Source organism: Dipodomys spectabilis, unplaced genomic scaffold (genome assembly GCF_019054845.1).
Source record: "Dipodomys spectabilis isolate Male_0828 unplaced genomic scaffold, ASM1905484v1 ptg000051l, whole genome shotgun sequence".
NCBI classification, from domain to species: Eukaryota; Metazoa; Chordata; class Mammalia; order Rodentia; family Heteromyidae; genus Dipodomys; species Dipodomys spectabilis.
The window spans coordinates 3,186,917-3,205,982 of record NW_024870728.1 but is presented as its reverse complement, the minus strand read 5'-3'; the positions used below and the strand labels follow the sequence as shown (position 1 = coordinate 3,205,982).

At 35.5% G+C, this 19,066-nt stretch overlaps 1 protein-coding gene across 23 annotated transcripts in view; it reads right to left on the bottom strand.

Annotated features, from left to right (window-relative positions):
• The window catches only part of Trip12 (thyroid hormone receptor interactor 12), a 125,754-nt gene that overhangs the window by 51,461 nt on the left and 55,227 nt on the right, over positions 1-19,066 (bottom strand). For 12 of the 23 annotated variants that reach the window (XM_042678961.1, XM_042678963.1, XM_042678968.1 and 9 more), the window contains 3 exons: positions 12,653-12,736; positions 11,276-11,371; positions 842-990 (listed from right to left, as the gene is read on the bottom strand). In XM_042678961.1, the coding sequence (XP_042534895.1) occupies positions 842-990; positions 11,276-11,371; positions 12,653-12,736 (329 nt within the window). Of the gene's footprint in view, positions 1-841; positions 991-2,644; positions 2,681-11,275; positions 11,372-12,652; positions 12,737-19,066 lie in introns of all 23 variants that reach the window. The other 11 variants (XM_042678979.1, XM_042678956.1, XM_042678975.1 and 8 more) reach the window with 2 other exon arrangements.

Below are 19,066 nucleotides of genomic sequence, written 5' to 3'. Positions count from 1 at the left end.
ATATGTGCCAAACATGAAACCTTTCACAAACATAAACATAACCCAACGTGAATTTCTTGAGACTACTGCCTGAAAAGGTTGTTGGTTAACAGATACAGCTTAAACATTTTACACGCTAAGAGAATCAGAGTAGTACTAATAGGCTGAACAACTTAGAATTTAAAACTGTTAAGTATCAAAATTCAAGTGATATACATAAAAATCTATAAAATTTATTAACTCCAGCTGGGGATGTAGCTGATGTGCTAAGAGTTCTTGCCTAGAAAAGAGCCATTGGGTTCTAGCCCCTGCATTATCAAAATCATCTCTAAAGGCATCTTGATAGAACTAAATACCAAATTACACAATAGAAAATGTTTAGAAATACCTAGCACTACAAGAAAATATTACTAGCAGTTACAATCAATAGCAGTTACAGTATCTATAAGGATAAAATAAAGACACCAAGCCAAACACTCATTTTAATTCTCTTAGTTCTTACTAATTTTTTTACATCATGCTTTGATATAAATGAAATGACAATACTAGGTATATATTCACCTTTTAATTCTAATGTGTTTGAGAATTCATAAAAATATTCATACATCTAATATAATTCAACAGCCTTCAAAGAACAACAATAATGTCCACCACTAGTGGCTCATGCCTGTAATTCTAGCTACCCAGGATGCAAACAAAGTCCATGAAACCCTTCTCTCCAATTAAGCACCAAAAAGCCAGACTTATATAATATTAGCTGTGCTCAAGATTATTAGCCATGAGGCAAAATGCTCAGGAACAGAACTCAAGCCCTGAGTTCTAACATAAAAAAAGAAAAATGACAGGAAAAGTATATACTTACCAAAGCTGGAACAACACTCTTGACCGGAAAACCTCCTAGCGTCTCCTCATTTCCCATGACTAATAGCTGACACATTTCAATGACTGCTTGAAGCTGCTGACTTTCATCACTGGCTTGTAGTCCTTGCAGAAGCTGCTGGGCCTTTGAACCTTCAGAATAAAAAAATCAGTATTTTTAAAAAAATATTGCTTGGTATAAGATAGAACTCAAAGAGTAGGTCTATGCTAGTCAAGGCATGCTAGTGACATATTCAAAGCAAAATCAGAGTAGTTGGATCAGCTCTGTCTTAACCTCATCTCAGTATATATCTAAACCATTTCAGTTGAGAACCTGATTGATTTTTCACAGCAAAACCAAAAATTACCCATAAGACTAATATGGAAATACCTACTTTTAATGAATGTACATAAGGAATAAAAGAGTTTTCTGTAAGAACAAACCTATTAAACAATTTCAAAGGAAATGTTATTTTTCACTAAATATATACATCAAAATAAATGGGATCCAAGTACTAGAAAAGGAGAAAGAAGGGACAAATGAACAATCAATGCACCTAACAAAACAGGTGAAAATAATGAAGTGTTCTGTAAAAACAGTAAACAGCTTTTAAATCTCTTTTCATTTCATGTAGACAGGTGACTGTTTCTAAAGACTCAGTTCCATTATACAACAAGAAAACACTGATCACTTCTACAGAGAAGTTGTCATTAAGCTGAAGCACAAAAAAAAACCCCAAAAGTGTAGGGCTACTGATATAAACTCAGAGCACTTGCCTAGAATATATGAGACCCTGAATTCAATCCTCAGCACTCTCAACAAATAAATGAAGTCTACAGATGTTTTCATTTTTCACTGTTAACAATATTCATCAAATCTGCATAAGATGTCACTTTCAAGCTCTTTTTTCAAATTATTTTTTGTATATCCAGTTGGTCTAATTCAATAGTATTAAGTATTAAAATGCATAATAGTTGGATATATGTTTGGAAACAATTTCAGCCAATGTATTATTGATATGAAAAGCAAAGTTTTTCACTGTAATTAAGCTTCATTGATCTTTTTAAGGGGATACTCTTACATAGGAAACATGATACCTTGGAAATCTTGTATTCAATTAGAGAAGATCATAATTAATGAATTCCATAATTATTGCTGCCTTTTCTATTGGAACATTAAACAAACATCTTTGGCAGTATAAGTTTTGAACTCAGGGCCTTTTCCTTTCTAGGTAGACTCCCTACCACTTGAGCCACACAGTGAGCTATTTATTCTTTAGAGTAATTAAAAGACCCTTCCAAAAGAGTACGAATCACATTCAACTCAAATACCAGATTTAAATTATAAACTTAAGTTATATCAATTTTAGACCAATGACATCATTCTTATATTTAAACAATGCAGAAATATTAAGAGGGAGAGTAACTAGTAAGAACTAAAAATAAATGAAATTTGTCTTTAAATTCATCTTAAAAGGATTAAACTGTCCATACCACATCTGAAAAGAACAATCACCTAAAAAGAAAAAATATATGCCAGCAAAGGACTAATAATAAACATTAAGCTTGGCAATTCCAAGTATATGAATCTCTCTAATAAGATCATAACCAATACTCTGGAACATCCTAAAAAGAATTTCTGCCAATTGAAAATAAGAAAAAGCCAAAATCACAGTAATATACAGTATCCCCTGATATGTGAAGAAATCCATGTCTTTGATCAGTACATGTTACATTTAGAACCTTTTTTTATACTTGTAAAAATTAATGGCAGGGTAGGGGTGTAGATCAGTGGTACAGCACTTGCCTAGCATGTGCGAGACCCTGGATTCAATCCCCAGCACTGGAAAGGAAAAAAAAAATTCATGAGGAACCCCAAATCATTTTTTATTACATGGGTTAAATCTATTGATAATTTTAAATGTTTGAAATTAAAATAGAAAATATCAACTCAATTTATTCATTACATATTAATACACATAAATTTATTCTTGGGAAAAAAGAGACCCTATTTTCAAAGAAAAAAATAAATTAATATGTTGATAAAGCAACTTAATGTTAGGTGTAATAAAAGCCATTTTGGAAAGGCTGTCTATGTAGCTTAAATTACTTGTCTAACATGTATAGGGCCCTGGGATCAAAAAGAAAGAAAGAAAGAAAGAGAGGGAGAGAAAGAAAGGAAGGAAGGAAAGAAAGAAAGAAAGAGGAAGGAAGGAAGGAAGGAAGGAAGAAGGGAAGGAAGGCAGGCAGGCAAGGAAGGCAAGGAAGAAAGAAGGGAGGGAGGGAGGGAGGGAGGGAAGGAGGCAGGGAGGGACAGTTGAATACACACTTCTATTTTCTATATATGGTGGTATGTTACTTGAGAAAAGTATAAAAATGCACCCCCCATTTTGACAAAAAGATTATTAAAAAGGCATGCCTTATTTAGCTAAACTGGAATTATTTTTACTAGAAGAAAAACTAAATCAATATATTCAATATAGAACTGAATTCAATGACCATTAGTTAAGAATTTGGAGCCCTTGCTTTGATTCTTGTATCAGCAGTTTCACCAGCAACCCCTCAGTAACTACTTTTTTTTCAGTTATGAAACTTGAACTCAGGACCTGGGTGCAGTCCTTGAGCTCTTTTGCTCAAGGCTACTAGCACTCTACCATTTTAAGTCACAGCTCCATTTCCAGTTTTCTGGAAGTTCACTGGAAATAAAAGTCTCACAGACTTTCCTGCTTTATCATGCTTTGAACCACGATCCTCTGATCTCAACCTCCTGAGTAGCTAGGATTACAGGCTTGAGCCACCAGTACCTGGCTTGCTATTATTATTTTTTATCTTAAGAGTTTCTATATAAAGATCTCAAGAGTCACAGACCAAACTTTAAGAAACACCACTGCCAATTAGAACTGACAGGCAACCATTTTCTATTAAAAACAAATTAGTAATTATTCGGAATTTTGTAAGTTATCTGGCCTTTTAACTGCAGCTAATCAATTATGATACTAGAAGCAAAAGCAGCCATAGACAATATGAGCAGACTATAATCTAATGCAATTTTATGGACACTAAAATCTGACCTTTATTTAGTTTTTGTTACAAAATACCACTTTTAACATCTTTTCATCCACTTAAAAAATTTAACAGTCATTCTTAGTTTACAGACTACTTTCATTTAAGTGAAATTATGTATGTACCTATGGAGACAGCCAGATTTGGCCACTAAGTTTTGACTTCTGTCACAGAAAATAATAGAACTTAAGTGGTCACCAGATACTTGCTCTGTTCTGAAACTGGGCAATTTTTTTTTTTCCTTTTTTGCAGTACTATGGTTTGATCTCAGGGGTTTGAGCCAGATGTCCAGGCCCTTTATTATTTTATTTTTCTAATGTGGCTTTTGTTTCTTGTCCTGGTTGGTGATCCTCCTATTTACATTTTCCATGTAGTTGGGGTGATGGTCTTTTAATATGCCCAGGTGTTTATTGGTTGTGATAGGGTCTTGTAAACTTTTAACAGACAAGCTTCAAACCATGATCCTTTTGATCTCAGCCTTCAGAATTGTTACAAATTACAGTTGTGAGCCACCATGCCTGGTTTGCATAAAACTCTATAAACAGAATAAAGTATCCTGTAGTCACAGGTTAAAGGCAAGGGCTGCTTCAAATATGCACAGAGGTAGTACCCATACACTAGATGTCTGTCACATGTTTTAATCTGCTTCATTACTCAACGATAAGGATAGAGATTTGCCAACTTGGTATCAACCTAAATTTTGACAGAACATGACAGAGTCAAGGTTGAGCCAGGGATGGAATGAATCAACAAAATTCCAACTCTGGTCAGGTATGCTCCAAGTCATGGCTAAAGATAAACTAATCTACTACTGAATCTTTATGTTTACATAGAGAAAAAGAAGAAAACACCACTGGCATGTGAAACTTCTTCAGTACTTTTATATAAAAGGTTTGCCATGTAATGAAGCAAAAAACAGAAGAAAAACAGCTTGATTTTCATAATAAAAAAAACACATCACAGAAACAGACCAACTCTTACAGAATTAGAATATAAATTGCACAACTGATTAGCACATTAAATGTATACACATTTGCACAATTAAAAATAATTTTAAAAGTATAAGCAAACAAAGAATTAAGGACCAAAGGGTTATCAGTAGAATGTAAGCTACAAAGGAATATCTAGAATTGAAGAATAAAACAACTGAAAACTTGTCAGTAGGAAGTGTTTAAAGTGAGCAACAAGATAAAGTTCTCAGAATCACAAAGACAGGCTAGATGGAGTGAACAATCAAAGATATAATAATGTAAGGGGAGACACTGATCAAGATTTATTGCACCAATAAACTGACACACTGAATTGAATGAAATCCCTATGTACAATTATTTAAAAGATTGTCACCAGCAGATTTCCAGGAGTATCTCAAAATACTGTTTATAAAATAGTATTCTAATTACCATCAGGAGCAAGAAATGACCTTAAACTGAAGATAATGTCCCCAATCTCCATTTTGTAAGTTTGAGTTAGTCCAGGCAAAGTTTAAGGGAGTTATAGAAAAATAAACACAAGGAGACATTCCGAGAGGTAGATGACAGAAAAAGAAAAAAAAATCAGGAAACACTTAAGCAATTCGTGTTTTTTGATTGGTCGTGGAACTTGAACTCAGGGCCTGGTGCTATCCCTGAGGCTCTTTGTGCTCAAGGTTAGAACTCTACCACTTCTGAGCCACAACTCTACTTCTGGTTTTTCTAGTCGTTAATTAGAGATAACTTGCTGCCTGACCTGATTTAAGCAGTTTCAACAAGGGATCCAGGATTTTCCTTCCTAAGTACATACAGAGACTATGTCAAAAAATTAATGTAAGTAAGATGTTAAACACTCATAATCCTATGCCTTTACTCACATATAAGATTTAACAATCACACAGCTAGGGATTCCCACTGGTATTATTCATAGGTCAAGCACACCATCAAATCTTCCTGTAAGGGTTCCCACAAAAGATATTGAGCCACTGGTGGCTCAATAAACAATTAAGAATAATGGAACAGGCAAATAAATGAGCAAATATAAAACAGTATGTTATTAACTATATAAAGTCTAATAAAACTACAAAAAGGTAGAATTTAATAAAACAACATAAAAGGTGGTAAAAGTTAAACAATTTTTTAAGATTACTTTGCAGTTTAAGATATGAAAAAGAATTAAAGTAGGCAATAATAAACCAAGGATACAGAGTTAAGAACAGCCTGCTGTTGGTGGCTCACGCCTGTAATCCTAGCTACTCAGGAGGCTGAGATTTGAGGAAAGCGGTTCAAAGCCAGCCCGAGCAGAAAAGTCCATGAGACTCTTATCTCCAATTAACCACCAGAAAACTGGAAGTGGCGATGTAGCTTAAGTGGTAGAGTGCTAGCCTTGAGCTGAAAAGCTGATGGACAGTGCCCAGGCTCAAAGTTCAAGCCCCATGACCAACCAAAAAAAAAAAAGAGACTAAAGAACATACATATAAAGGATGTTTAAAAGATGATATACAAGAGGCTGATAGAAAATTAGAATACTTGACTACAAATATAGAAAAGAAAAGTGAGCAAATACAGTTTTTATATATAATGTACACTTTGTAAACACTGAACTACAAAACTTTACAGTAGGAAAGAAATGGAGAAAGATGAAGGAAAAATGTACAGGTGACACTGTTCAAGATATATTACACTCATAACTTGACTTCTGGAATTAAAACCCCTTTGTTCAGCCATTTAAGTGTGTGTGTGCGTGTGTGTATATACACACACCTTTTTTTATACAACCACTTACATACACACACACACACTTGTTTTACAGTGTTTCTAGAAATAATGGGTAGGACTAGAATGAGAGAAAAAAAGGAAATAACCCAAATGGCAAAATACACTATGTATAGCCACAGAATGCAGTGATATGACACTTTCACAAAAGGAATCTTCACCGGCCCTCTTGTACTCATAACCTGACACATATGAAACTGTAACCTCTTTGTATAACTACTTAATAATAGAATTTAAGGAAAAAAATAACAGGACAGGCCATCTATTTTAAAAGGCTATTTAAGAAAAAAATAGTAACACTTTTAATAAGTTGGAATTTTTTTAGAAAGCTGGAATCAAAATACAAGACAAAGCAAATGAGTTACTATGTTACTACCACTGGAAATAAAGCTTCTAGCATTGGAGAAAGGAGATAGTATCAGTGAAATATGTGAACTGGCATTATCAATATAAATTTTTTAGAAGATAACTTTTTTTTACTCATTAAAAGGATTTAATAGTGAATAATGTAGCAGAAATGACAATGACTAGACTTTGGTATCATATCAGATAGTAACTGTGACAAGATGTACATTTACATTAGAAGAGAATTTAAGACTGTTGAGCTTAGTTATATCACACCAAAAAGCAAAGAGGTTATCAAAAACTATCAAAAGTCAAGTCAGCAAGGTTCAGAAGCTAATCTCAAAACGAGAGTCCAGCATCCAATAATGGAACAATGTATACATCAATGAAAATCACTAAAATATCTAAAGCCCCTATGAGAGCCCACTACTTGCAATGATTCATCCCCCACCAAAAGACAAAACCAAAAATCAAGTACCTTTTGTGAAAACCGACAAATAATGGGGGGGGGAGAGGGAATAAAATATCCTTTATCAACTCTTCTCCAAAGTAATATGACTTCTCATATATGGAATTATTTGTCCTAAGCGCTACCATTTTGTAACCCTTGTTATCTTGACATTGAGTTTCAAGTTTGTTTACTGAAACTTCAATCACTACCTCCTCTACCAGTTTGTGAACTCAAGACTTTAGAGTTGTTTGGCTTTTGCTCTACTACTTGTAAGTCACACCCTCCAGCCAGGGTTTTTGTTGGTTATTTTAGACATGGACTTTTTGCCCTAAATGTCTTCAAACCTCAAACCTTGATCCCTGGCTTCTTAATAGCTAGGATTATAGTAAGTGAGCAACTAGAACCCAGCTTGCTACTCTTAATACAAACAAAACAACAAAAAAAAACCCAGTATTTTTGAATTGCCTTTCTTCACTAGAGGGGGAATAAAACAACAAAATCAAATCAAAATTTTTAAAAGCCCACTACAATTACTAGTCTGTGTGTTTTGTGTGTGTGTGTGTGTGTGTATATATACACAGCGTAAGAATCTTGAGCATCAGGATGAAAGGTTTACAAGTGAGAGCATTTATCTGGGATTTATTTCAAAGCAATAAAGGAAGGTGTGATACAGATATAAATGTGTAAGTATTAGACATGAAATGGATATTGTTGAACCTGGGACATTGCAGGTGTAAGGAGTTTTATACTCTTCTCTAGTCCAAGATTTAAATATGGATTTAGAGTGTTTTAATGTTAATAGGCCCTATAATGGTTTTACCTTCCAGTCTTTTTCCTAGAAATACATAAAGAGGTAAAATAAGTAAATTCAGATTTGTCTTGGAAATGAACTCAAGAAATACACTGATGTAAAAATTATATTTGGTCCAGCTGAAGAAAAACAAAATTTTAGAAGATTTAAAACGCATGGGAATAGGGCTGGGAAGTTGGCCCAGTGGTAGAGCACTTGCCTTATATGCATGAGGCCCTGGGTTCGATTCCTCAGCACCACATAAACAGGAAAAAAAAAAAAAAGCATGGGAATATATGAGCTCTGAACTTAATACCAGGAAACATTCTCTTCATTTTTATACTTATAAATTCAAATATATGCAGATGAAATGGTATCTTAAAAACAAACGAGTTGGAAGTGGTGGTGCACACCTGGAATACCTGTACTCAGAGGTTAAAGCAGGAGGGGTCACTGGGTGCCAGTGGCTCGTGCCTGTAATCCTAGCACTCAGGAGGCTCAGATCTGAGGATTGCAGTTTGAAGCCAGCCTGGGCAAGAAACTCCATGAGACTCTCACCTCAGTTAACCATATAAATAGCCAGAAGTGGCACTGGTGCAAGTAGTAAGCACAAGCCTTGAGCAAAAAGGATCCCCGGGACAGTGCCCAGGACAGGTTGCAGGGGAGAGGGGTGTACACGTACATGTACGTACACACACACACACACACACACCAGGAGACACACACACACACCAGAAGACACACACACACCAGCAGAGTCACCAGAAGTTTCACACACACACACCAGGAGAGTCACCAGAAGTTACACACACACACACACATACACACCAGGAGAGTCACCAGAAGTTACACACACAAACACACACACACCAGGAAAGTCACCAGAAGTTACACACACACACACACACACACACACACACACACACACACACACCAGGAAAGTCACCAGAAGTTACACACACACACACACACACACACCAGGAAAGTCACCAGAAGTTGCAAGCCAGTCTATGGGAGACTACCTCTATAAAGAGACCCTAAAACACTTGGAGTAAGGAGAATGGATAAGAATATAAATGAGATGCCAACCGCTATGGATTAATGACAGTCAGCAGGTTGTAGGGGTTATTATACTGTTAGTTATGCAACTTTATCCTATCTTTTTCATAATCAATCTCATTCTCCCTTTTTTTGGGGGGATGGGGGGTCAGTTGTGGGGCTTGAACTCTGGGCGTGGGCACTGTCCCTTAGCTCTTTAGCTCAAAAGCAAGTGCTCTTCCACTTGAGCCACAGTGCCACTTCCAACTTTTTCTGTGTATGTGGTGCTGAGGAATCGAACCCAGGGCCTCATGCATGTGAGGCCAAGTACTTCTACAGCTGCCACCTTCCTAGCCCTCATTCTCCCTTTCTAAGCTGGGATAGCTCCTGATTTCCTATACTTATGGATGAATTGCCAAAGCCTCCTATTCTGATAAATCCCTGCATCTCTTCAGTTTCATCTTCTACCATTTTCCTTTCACTTTCTCATGCAGTTTCTCAAACACAAATTTATTCCCATCTCTGGCATGCCACATGTTCTTTCATGAGGACCTATGCATGGCTGGTTTCTTAACCTCACTTTCATCTCTATAAAACTCCTAAGATCTCAAGATAAGGTTTCTCTAACCAGTCTACTCATCTCCTTCCTTCAACCTACAACTGTTATTCTTTGTTTCCTTTTCCTTGTACTGACAACTAAATCTAAATTTTTAGTATAGAATAACTGTTCGTTGCTATCATCCTATATGAAAAGTCTACAACTCTACTTATCCTATTTGTAATTGAGTATAATCCCAATATCTAGTGAATGGCACTAAATATCCAATTCAAGAGTTTGTAAGAAGCCAGGCACACACCTGTAATCGCAACACACAGGAAGGAGTGGTAGGAGGATCCAAAGTTTAAGACAAGCCTTCAGGCTACATGGTAAGACATTTTCTCAAGAAAAATAAATTGAAAAGTGATCTGACTTGAGGGGGAAGAAGTAGGGAGGATGAAGGAAAAAAATGACCATCATTCACTTAATAAAAATAAAGAGAAAGAATAGGGGCAACTGGAAGCATAGCTCAAGTAGTAAAAGCATGAGACACTAGGTTCAATCTCCTGTACCACCGAAAAAAGAGGAAAAAAAAACGCTGATTTTTGCATGTTATCTAAGATCTATCAGGGTAGCACAAACAAAACAAAATACCAGCTGTTTCTTTTATTTCCTTGCCAAGTATTAGAATTACAGGTTCAGGCCTGCACTGTTGGTTACTCAGGAGAGCTGAGATCTGAGGATTGCAGTTTAAAGCCAGCCTAGGCAGAAAAGCCTGTGAGACTCTATCTCCAAATTAACCATCAAGAAAAAAAAAAGGCCAGAAGTAGAGCTATGGTTCCAGCAGCAGAGCTAGCCTTGAGCAAAAAAACCTAAGGGACTGTACCCCAGGTCCTAAGTTCAAAGCCTAGTACCAGCACAAAAAAATAAAACAGAATAAATTTAAGTTTTTAGGAAGCTAATGTAAATGATTACCTGTTAGAAATCAAGTGTAAAGTACTTCTAGTTACAATTGAGATTGTTATGTCAATCATATAAAATCCCTGTGTTAAAACACACTAATTTAATAATTAATTCAGTGACTAGAAATTGTCCTCAGGCTCATGTAAGACTGACTGCTTTATAGAGTAAACTTCGTTATACCATAAAAACTCAAGCTCTGAATCTATGAGCCCATGCAACCAGGTAATTGCCAGTAAATAATTTACTGTTCTTTAGTTCAAACAAAACATAACTTTACTACAAATGCTAGTTATTTAAAATCCCAGCTCATTAATCAAAAATAAAAGTACAAAAGAAAATTTACAGATGCTGAATGGAAGCTGAAACATACACAAATCCTACTTTTAAAAAAAAGACTGAAAGTTCATGAAAATGCCCTAATACTTATCCATCAATAAGTAAACATTAAGAATAGCACTTAACTAATTAAGAGGCTTCAAGGGGGAAAACTTTAAATATTCACTTACTAGCTCCGCTTCCAATTGTTCTATGGAAAAGTTGTGACATCCGAGGACCAAGAGGACCAAACAGGTGAGGAGGAAGACCCCTGGCCTCTAACAGAGCTAAAGAAAAAAAGAAGGGCAGGGGGAGTAGTTGAGTTTATTTAATGCAACTGATCATTTCTTAAAATGTCAAGGAACTGATTCATCTCACATAATTGAGTTAGCCAATGTTACTTTTCATTCTAAATTTCAAGAGAAACTATATTAAACTTCCAAGACCACTTGCATTTATTAATGCAGCATACATTCAAGTATATAGATGCCTATACTTCAAGCATCTTAAGTTTTATGAACTTAAAATCCAGTGCCAGCAGGAACTGTTAACTTTTTCAGGAAAAACCCAATGTAGGTAGGTATATTAAACACCCTTGTCCACTTTTTCCTGACATTGTTTCCCAGTGACATATTGGTTAAGACTCTCCAAAAACACTATGAAAATCATATTTTTTAGGTTCAAAAAGAAAAACTCTGAGTTCATAAGAGTTATAGTTAAAGACAGTTGTCATGTCTCTTAAGAACTAAAAAAAATTATTTGAAATTTACTTATAAGATTCTCATAAGCCTTACATTGAGGATCTATTACAAATCTACAATGAGACAGAAATACATATCCACCTATTAAATAAAAAGTTTATATAAAATTTAAGATTGCTTTTTGTAAAGGCTCTGACAATAAAAAAATCTGAAATTTACATATATATATATACTATACCCTTCATTTTAAAATAGGTGACCAAAAAGACAAAAGAACATTGGAGGAAAAAAAAACCTACCTTACTAAATGCATTCATGTTATTAGGTACCAAAGAACAACATATTAAGCTACTCCTTTTCAAGGTTGTTTTGTAATTTATTGTTAAAACCAGATTATGTTTGTAACCATGATAAAGATTTTTGGGAGGCTGGTTCTGGAACTTGAACTCAGTGCCTTGTGCTCTTGCTGGGCTTGCTCTAGCGAATGCTCTACCACCTGAGTCACGCCTCCAGCCCAGCTTTTTGGAGATGGAGCCTCAAGGACAATACTGCCCAGGCTGGCTTCAAACCTTGATTCCTCAGATCTCAGTTTCCTGAGTAACTAGGATTACAGGAGTCAGCCACCAGTGCCCAGCTAAGAAAATTTTAATAGTATAAAATTATCTAAGGCTTTCTAATCAAATTAACAGTAAAAATGAAGATGCAGATAGCTCATATTCTGAACTCAAGCATCATATCACCACTAAGCAGCCTTTTTAGAAGTGCAGGCACTGCAAGATGTTCAAATGAACAAAACAGAATTAATTTCAAAAGAGAACAGGAGTAGCTGGCAGCCTGTAGTAATCATTTCTTTCAGACTGTCTTTACCTTGTAATCGTCCCATCTCAGAATCATCCGATTCACTCTCCCCAGAGGTAGTCATGCCAACAGCCCCTGCAACAGAACTAGAGGCTTTTGGGGAAGGGAGGGTGAGGGTTAGGAGAGGAGCATTTAAATTCATTATGTGTGGCTTATCTTAAAAAAAAAGAAAAACCAACATTTTACAGACTTAAAAATAAAGGCAATTAAACTTGTCTTCATACCGCACACTCAGCTGCTGTTCTAAACTTCACTCTGCAGTGTTTAAAACAAAAGCAACACTGAACTACCTTAGTATTAAACAAGTATAAAAAAAATACAACCTTTGCATTTCATTCATACATGGCTTTTGACAAACTCCTCAAACCCTTTGAAAAAGTGAATTAAGTCTTGTCCTGGACTCCTGAACCAAAAGTCAATGAAGGCAATACTGCTAAAATCACTTTTATCTGTTTCCTCTAATTTCAAAAGTACAGACAGATTATATATTCTTATTTTTGGAACAAAATACTGAAGATAAAAATTACAATGAACAGATGACTTGAAAGCATTGCTCTGAAAGAGAAAACTTAATGTCCAAACTAGCGTAGGATGAAGAACTAAAGATCCAGAGGGAAAAAAAGAAGGCTCAGAGGGACATTAACCACACAAAATGCTGATCTGAACCCAAACCAAAACCAAAACTAGTGTAAGGGCATCAAGATATGACTCTAACCAGGAAAAAACAAACAAAAAACAAAGAAAACAAAAACAACAAAAACTACTGCAAAACTAGCAGCATGCTGTACTTTTAAGTGTATTCTCTCTTGGTGTATTGGTTTAAACAGATAGGACTGATGTACCTATGACCACATGATACACAATTTCTAAAACACGGTTTACTAGACAGATAGCAGAATACCAGACAGATAGTCAGAAAGACTTTTTTAGAAGGCTCATGAGTACTATGTAAATTTAAAGCTTTTCTGAGATGGCTGTGGTGGCCCACACCTATAATCCCAGCACTTGGGAAAATGAAACAGGAGGATCTTGAGTTGAAGGCCAGGCTGGGCTATGTAGAGACCCCTGTCTCAAAACATTTAAAAATAAACAAACAGAGCTTTTCTTAAGTAAAATATGCCAATGCACCAGCCACCAACTCTGAATTTTTATTCCTATTTTTCCATTGAATATTTTAAATTTCAGCGGGGTTTTTTAAGTTTACAGATTAAACAAAGATTAGCAAACTATGGCCCAAAGGCCAAATCTAGTCTTGGCTTTTTAAATACAAACTTATTATAATGTAGTTGTGCTTATATATTTATATACTGTCTAAGGCTGCTTTCACGCTATCATCACAAATTGAATTAATTGCAACAGAGACCATATGAAGCCTAAAACATTATCTGGCCTTTTATAGGAATTGTTAAAAAATGTTTTAAGAGCTAAAGGTTACCCAAAAATACTGATATTAAAGGGTTATCCAGGTTTAACCACCCATACTCACTGCTGCTACTGAAGAAAACGACAAATCAATACACTATATGATGCTACTTATAGGCAGCATTTATTAAATGTGTTCTATATGCAGCGATCACCTACATATTCCCTCACAACTAAAAAAATTTTAAGAACTCACACACACAAGAAACTAAGGCTTTGTAACTGAGTTTTCTTTCCCAAACTAGATTACTGATAAGGGACCCAAAGTTTGAATTCAAGATAGTCTGACTTTACTCATTATACTCTTCTTCTTCTTAGGTCTGAGACTAGGACTGGAACCTGTGGTCATTTTTGCTCATTGGCTGGCATTCTATCAACTGAGCCATGCCTCCAAACCTATTGTATGTTTTTGTCTTTTCTTTTGTGGTCAGTCATGGGACTTGAACTCAGGGCCAGGGGGAAACTATTCCTGAGCTCTTTCACTCAAGGCTAGTGCTATACCACTTTGAGCTTCAGTGCCACTTCCCCGATTGTACTCTTTATTTTATTATTATTAATTATTATTTATTATTATTATCATTATTTGTCAGTCTTGGGGCCTGAACTCTGGGCCTGGGCACTGTCTTTCAGCTCTTCAGCTCAAGGCTAGCGCTCTACCACTTGAGCCACAGTGCTACTTCTGGCTTTTTTCTGCTTATGCGGTGCTGAGGAATCAAACCCAGGGCCTCATACATGCGAGGCAAGCACTGTACCACTGAGCCAACTTCCCAGCCCCCATTGTATTCTTTAAAAGTACATATGATATCAGCGTCTTAGACATACTTGTCAGAAGTCCTTTTTAATAAATTAGTGTAATTTCTTCACAGTATACAGAAACCCTGTAAACAAATACTTATATTAGATATGAATTATGACTGAGCGTGTTAAAGTGGCTCTTCCAGGTATATGGAAAGCAAACACAAAGTTTTAGTATATGAAATGTTTGGCTTTTAAAAAGCACTCTGGCCAGGTACTGATGGCTAAGAACTTTAATCCTATTCAGGAGGCTGAGATGAGGATTGCAGTTCAAAGTCAGCCTATGACACTCACCTCCAAACAACCACCCAAAAAACTGGAAGTAGAGCTGTGGCTCAAAGTGGTAGAAGTGCTAGCCTTGAGCAAAAGAGCTCAAGGACAGCACCCAGGCTCTGAGTTCAAGCCTCACCATGGACAAAAACATAAATAAAAAGCACTCTTAAAAAAAAAAAGAAAAAGCACTCTGGTATTTACACATTAAAAAGCAAGCAATAAACAAGAACAACCAAAAATAAATCATACCGTTGTACAGGTATTGGTGGCTTACATCTGTAATCATAGCTACTCAGAAGGCTGAGATCTGAGGCTCGTGGTTCAAAGCCAGCCTGGGCAGGAAAGTCCCCGAGACTCTTATCTCCAATTAACCACCAGAAAACCAGAAGTGGTGCTGTGGCTCAAAGTGGTAGAGCACTAGCTTTGAGCAAAAAAGCTCAGGAACAGTGTCCAGAGTCCTAAGTTCAAGCCCCATAACAAACCAACCAACCAACCAATAGATAAGCAAATAAATAAATAAAACTACTGGGAGAGAGCAAAGGGATGAAGTCCAAAAATAAAAGTACTCTTTACCTGTCTGTATATAACCTACATAATAAAAAAAAAAATTTAAATACTAAAACTGTATTTAATACGTTTTAAATTTTTAAAAATTAGATTTAAAGTATACTACAGAGCTATCATCATGAAAGGTTAGTGTAGCACTGTAATAAATTCCACAAATTATAATTTCAAATTATAATGCCAAAAAAAGACATTAACCAATATGTAAAATTTATAGAACATATTTGAAAGTTTTGTTCTCTCAAGTTTTATGGAGCTACAGAATCAGTACAACTGTTTTACAGTGGGGGTAGTTAGCCAATTCTGACAGAAACCAGTTAGTAGAGGCAAAGGGATCCTATGACTAGCCCTTTAAAGGCAAGTGAGTTTTGTCTGTGGTGTTTGGTATGTTTTACAAAACTAAAGACAACCCAAATTAGTCTAGCTTTGGCTGAGGGGGCTGTCTGTAAACTCCTATAGAAAAGAAAATATCCATCAATACGAGCCAACTCGCAGTCAATCTTAGTTAAGGCTATCAACTTCCTCCATCACATACACCACCTTTTGTCTACAGTCAAATACAAAAATAGGATTGTGGGCAATAAAACTCAAAGCCAGATTTTCAGCAGTATCACTTTTTCTAAAGCTAGTATGTCTCCAGTTCTCTAATCTAGTGTTAACATATTACCATAGTGCTATGAACAATGTTTACAATGGATAAAAGTGTTTAAATCAGATGAAAAGTTTAAGAGCACCAAGTTTTTATACTTCAAGCATTACAACCTTTTACATAAAAGATAAAATGCTATGAAGTTTATAGAATGAGATTTTATCAAGAAATTGTTAAAAAGCTTTTAGATGCAAAGCACAGGAGGCAATAGAAGATTTCTTGCCTTCCCTATCTTTTCCTCTTCCCCTCCCTCCTCAACATGTCACAAAACTTTGAACTAATGTCAACAGCATGGTTACTAGACGATATACCTTACTAGAGTAATTATACTTTACTATGGGTTTCATCATCAGGTAATATGGTCATTATGGTACTAAACAAAGGTAAGTACAGAAGAGTTTATAAAACAAGGTTGCTTTCTATTATCTGATCTCAATTATTTCTTGGGAAATTATAGAGATTTTCAATCTAAAATTGTCAGATCAACATCTCCATAAATAAGCAAAATAGAGGAATTCCTACACCTAACGAGCCATGTGCCCTACAAATATACTAAATTTTGTGTTTATCTAATACTAATAAGTCACATGTATCTTTTTTTCCCCCCAGTCATGGGGCCTGAACTCTGGGTCTGGACACTGTCCCTCACCTCTTCAGCACAAGGCGAGCACTCTACCACTCTATCACAGCACCACTTCCGGTTTTTCTGGTAGTTAAATTGAGATTAGAGACTCACGGACTTTCCTGCCCGGGCTGGCTTTGAACTGTGTTTCTCAGATCTCAGCCTCTGGAGTAGCTAGGATTCCAGGCGTGAGCATGTACCTGGCAGTCACACGTATCTTTAATTACTAGTCACAACATATAAACTAAGAAAATACCTATATTATATTGTGTTTAGGAAGGCAATCTGACTAGACTAATGCCCTTGAATTTTATTTGCTTGAGATACAAAATTCTTGCTTCCATACCCTCAATTCTAGCTTCCAATTATCTCCACATGAATTAAACACTCCCAGGTGTATTTATATGAATTAAATACCCTTATAACCCTAAGAAAACATAGGTATTATAAATTTGTACTAAGACCTAGATTTAAATGTCACAAATCCATTCTAGCTTAGAAACCTGGGCAAGTTAACCAATTGTGTCTCTGTTAATTCCTATTTTTAAAATGGCAACAAAACCCTTACCCTAACAGGTTTTGAATGTTAAAATGAGAATTATGTGTCAAGTGTTAAATACTGTATTTGCAGTAAAGTATATGTCAGCCACTGTTAACTGCTCCAGAGTCTACTGTAAAACATTCAGCAAAACCTTTCTGTCACCCATTTGGGAACTGTCTTTCTTCCACATTCAGTCTTGAAATTAATAGACTGAGAAATAATGTACAAGACTGGAAAGAATAGAATGTGGGTCATGACATACAGGCTTTGGTGAATTTCACACAAAATGGCCTATTTTTTTTTAAGTATTTACCAATTAATATTCAATGAAATTATTCTAGGAAAAAAACAGAATGGGACTACAAAGTTCTCTCCCTACAGAAAAGCTGCTCTAAGGTTTTATCTTTCTTGCTGTTGTTTCTAATGTATTTATAATATACTGTGTGATTTTTTTGTTTCTTTTGTATGTTCTTCCCCCGTGGTCCAAGTGGTCCAATCCATTTTCACTGTATTTGATTCTGGTGCCCTGCATCTTGTATATACATTTTTCTAATTTGGGGAGAGGAAGGGAAATAACAAAATGCTGAAATAAGGATATAGGCTGACCCACTGTAACAAGACTCTGCTGAAAATGAACTTTACAACTTGGGGGTGGAGGGGAGGAGTTAAGGAAAGGAGGAGTTGGGGAGGTGGGAAGGGAAGGAATGGTAGGGGAAAAAAAAAGGAGGAGGTAACAATGCTCCATAAGAAATGTACTTATTACCTTACTCATGTAACTAACCTCTCTACAGTATCTTTACAATAAAAAAATATATATACTAAAAAAAAGTTGCTTTAAACTGAACATACAACTTATCATATGAACTGGAAAAGAGTAGAGATCCTTAAAAAAATTAACAAAAACAAGGACAGTATGGTAAGAACAGCAGTGAGCTCCAGAACCTTTCTGGCAATCTATGAGATGACCAATCACAGCTGTTAAGAAAAACTAGCACATATTCTAATACTAAATCAAAGTATATAAAATTGCTTTGTTCAATTAAATATGCCACCATCTAGACTCATGTACAGTAATCCTGATTTAAGGGACTCATACTTATGTCCATAATAATTGTAAAAGTTTTATATTTAAACTTTTGTATCTATTATTAAAAAGAAAATCAACTTTAAAGTATGTTTTCAATCTCACTAACTACAGTTTAAATAAAGTTTTGTTTCACAGTAACTGTTTTGGCAATGGTATTGGATACGTATTTAAAGCTGAAGGGAGGAAATCTCTATCAATTCTGTTACTCTAAACTAGCAAGATTGATATCCATAAAAATGTAAACAGTATTATGAAAATAGCTTAGATGAACCAAATACTACTTTAGAACTTTGAAAACACTCAATTAAAATTCATGCTTGTGCAATAATTCACACCTTATCCTTACCTTTCATTACGAACTTAATTCTTTCAAAGAATCAACTGGCAACTACTGTATGCACGTGTCAGTATGAAAAGATTAAATCAAAAGGAATTTACCCTTTTCTCTAAAGTCAGAATTTAAAATAAAG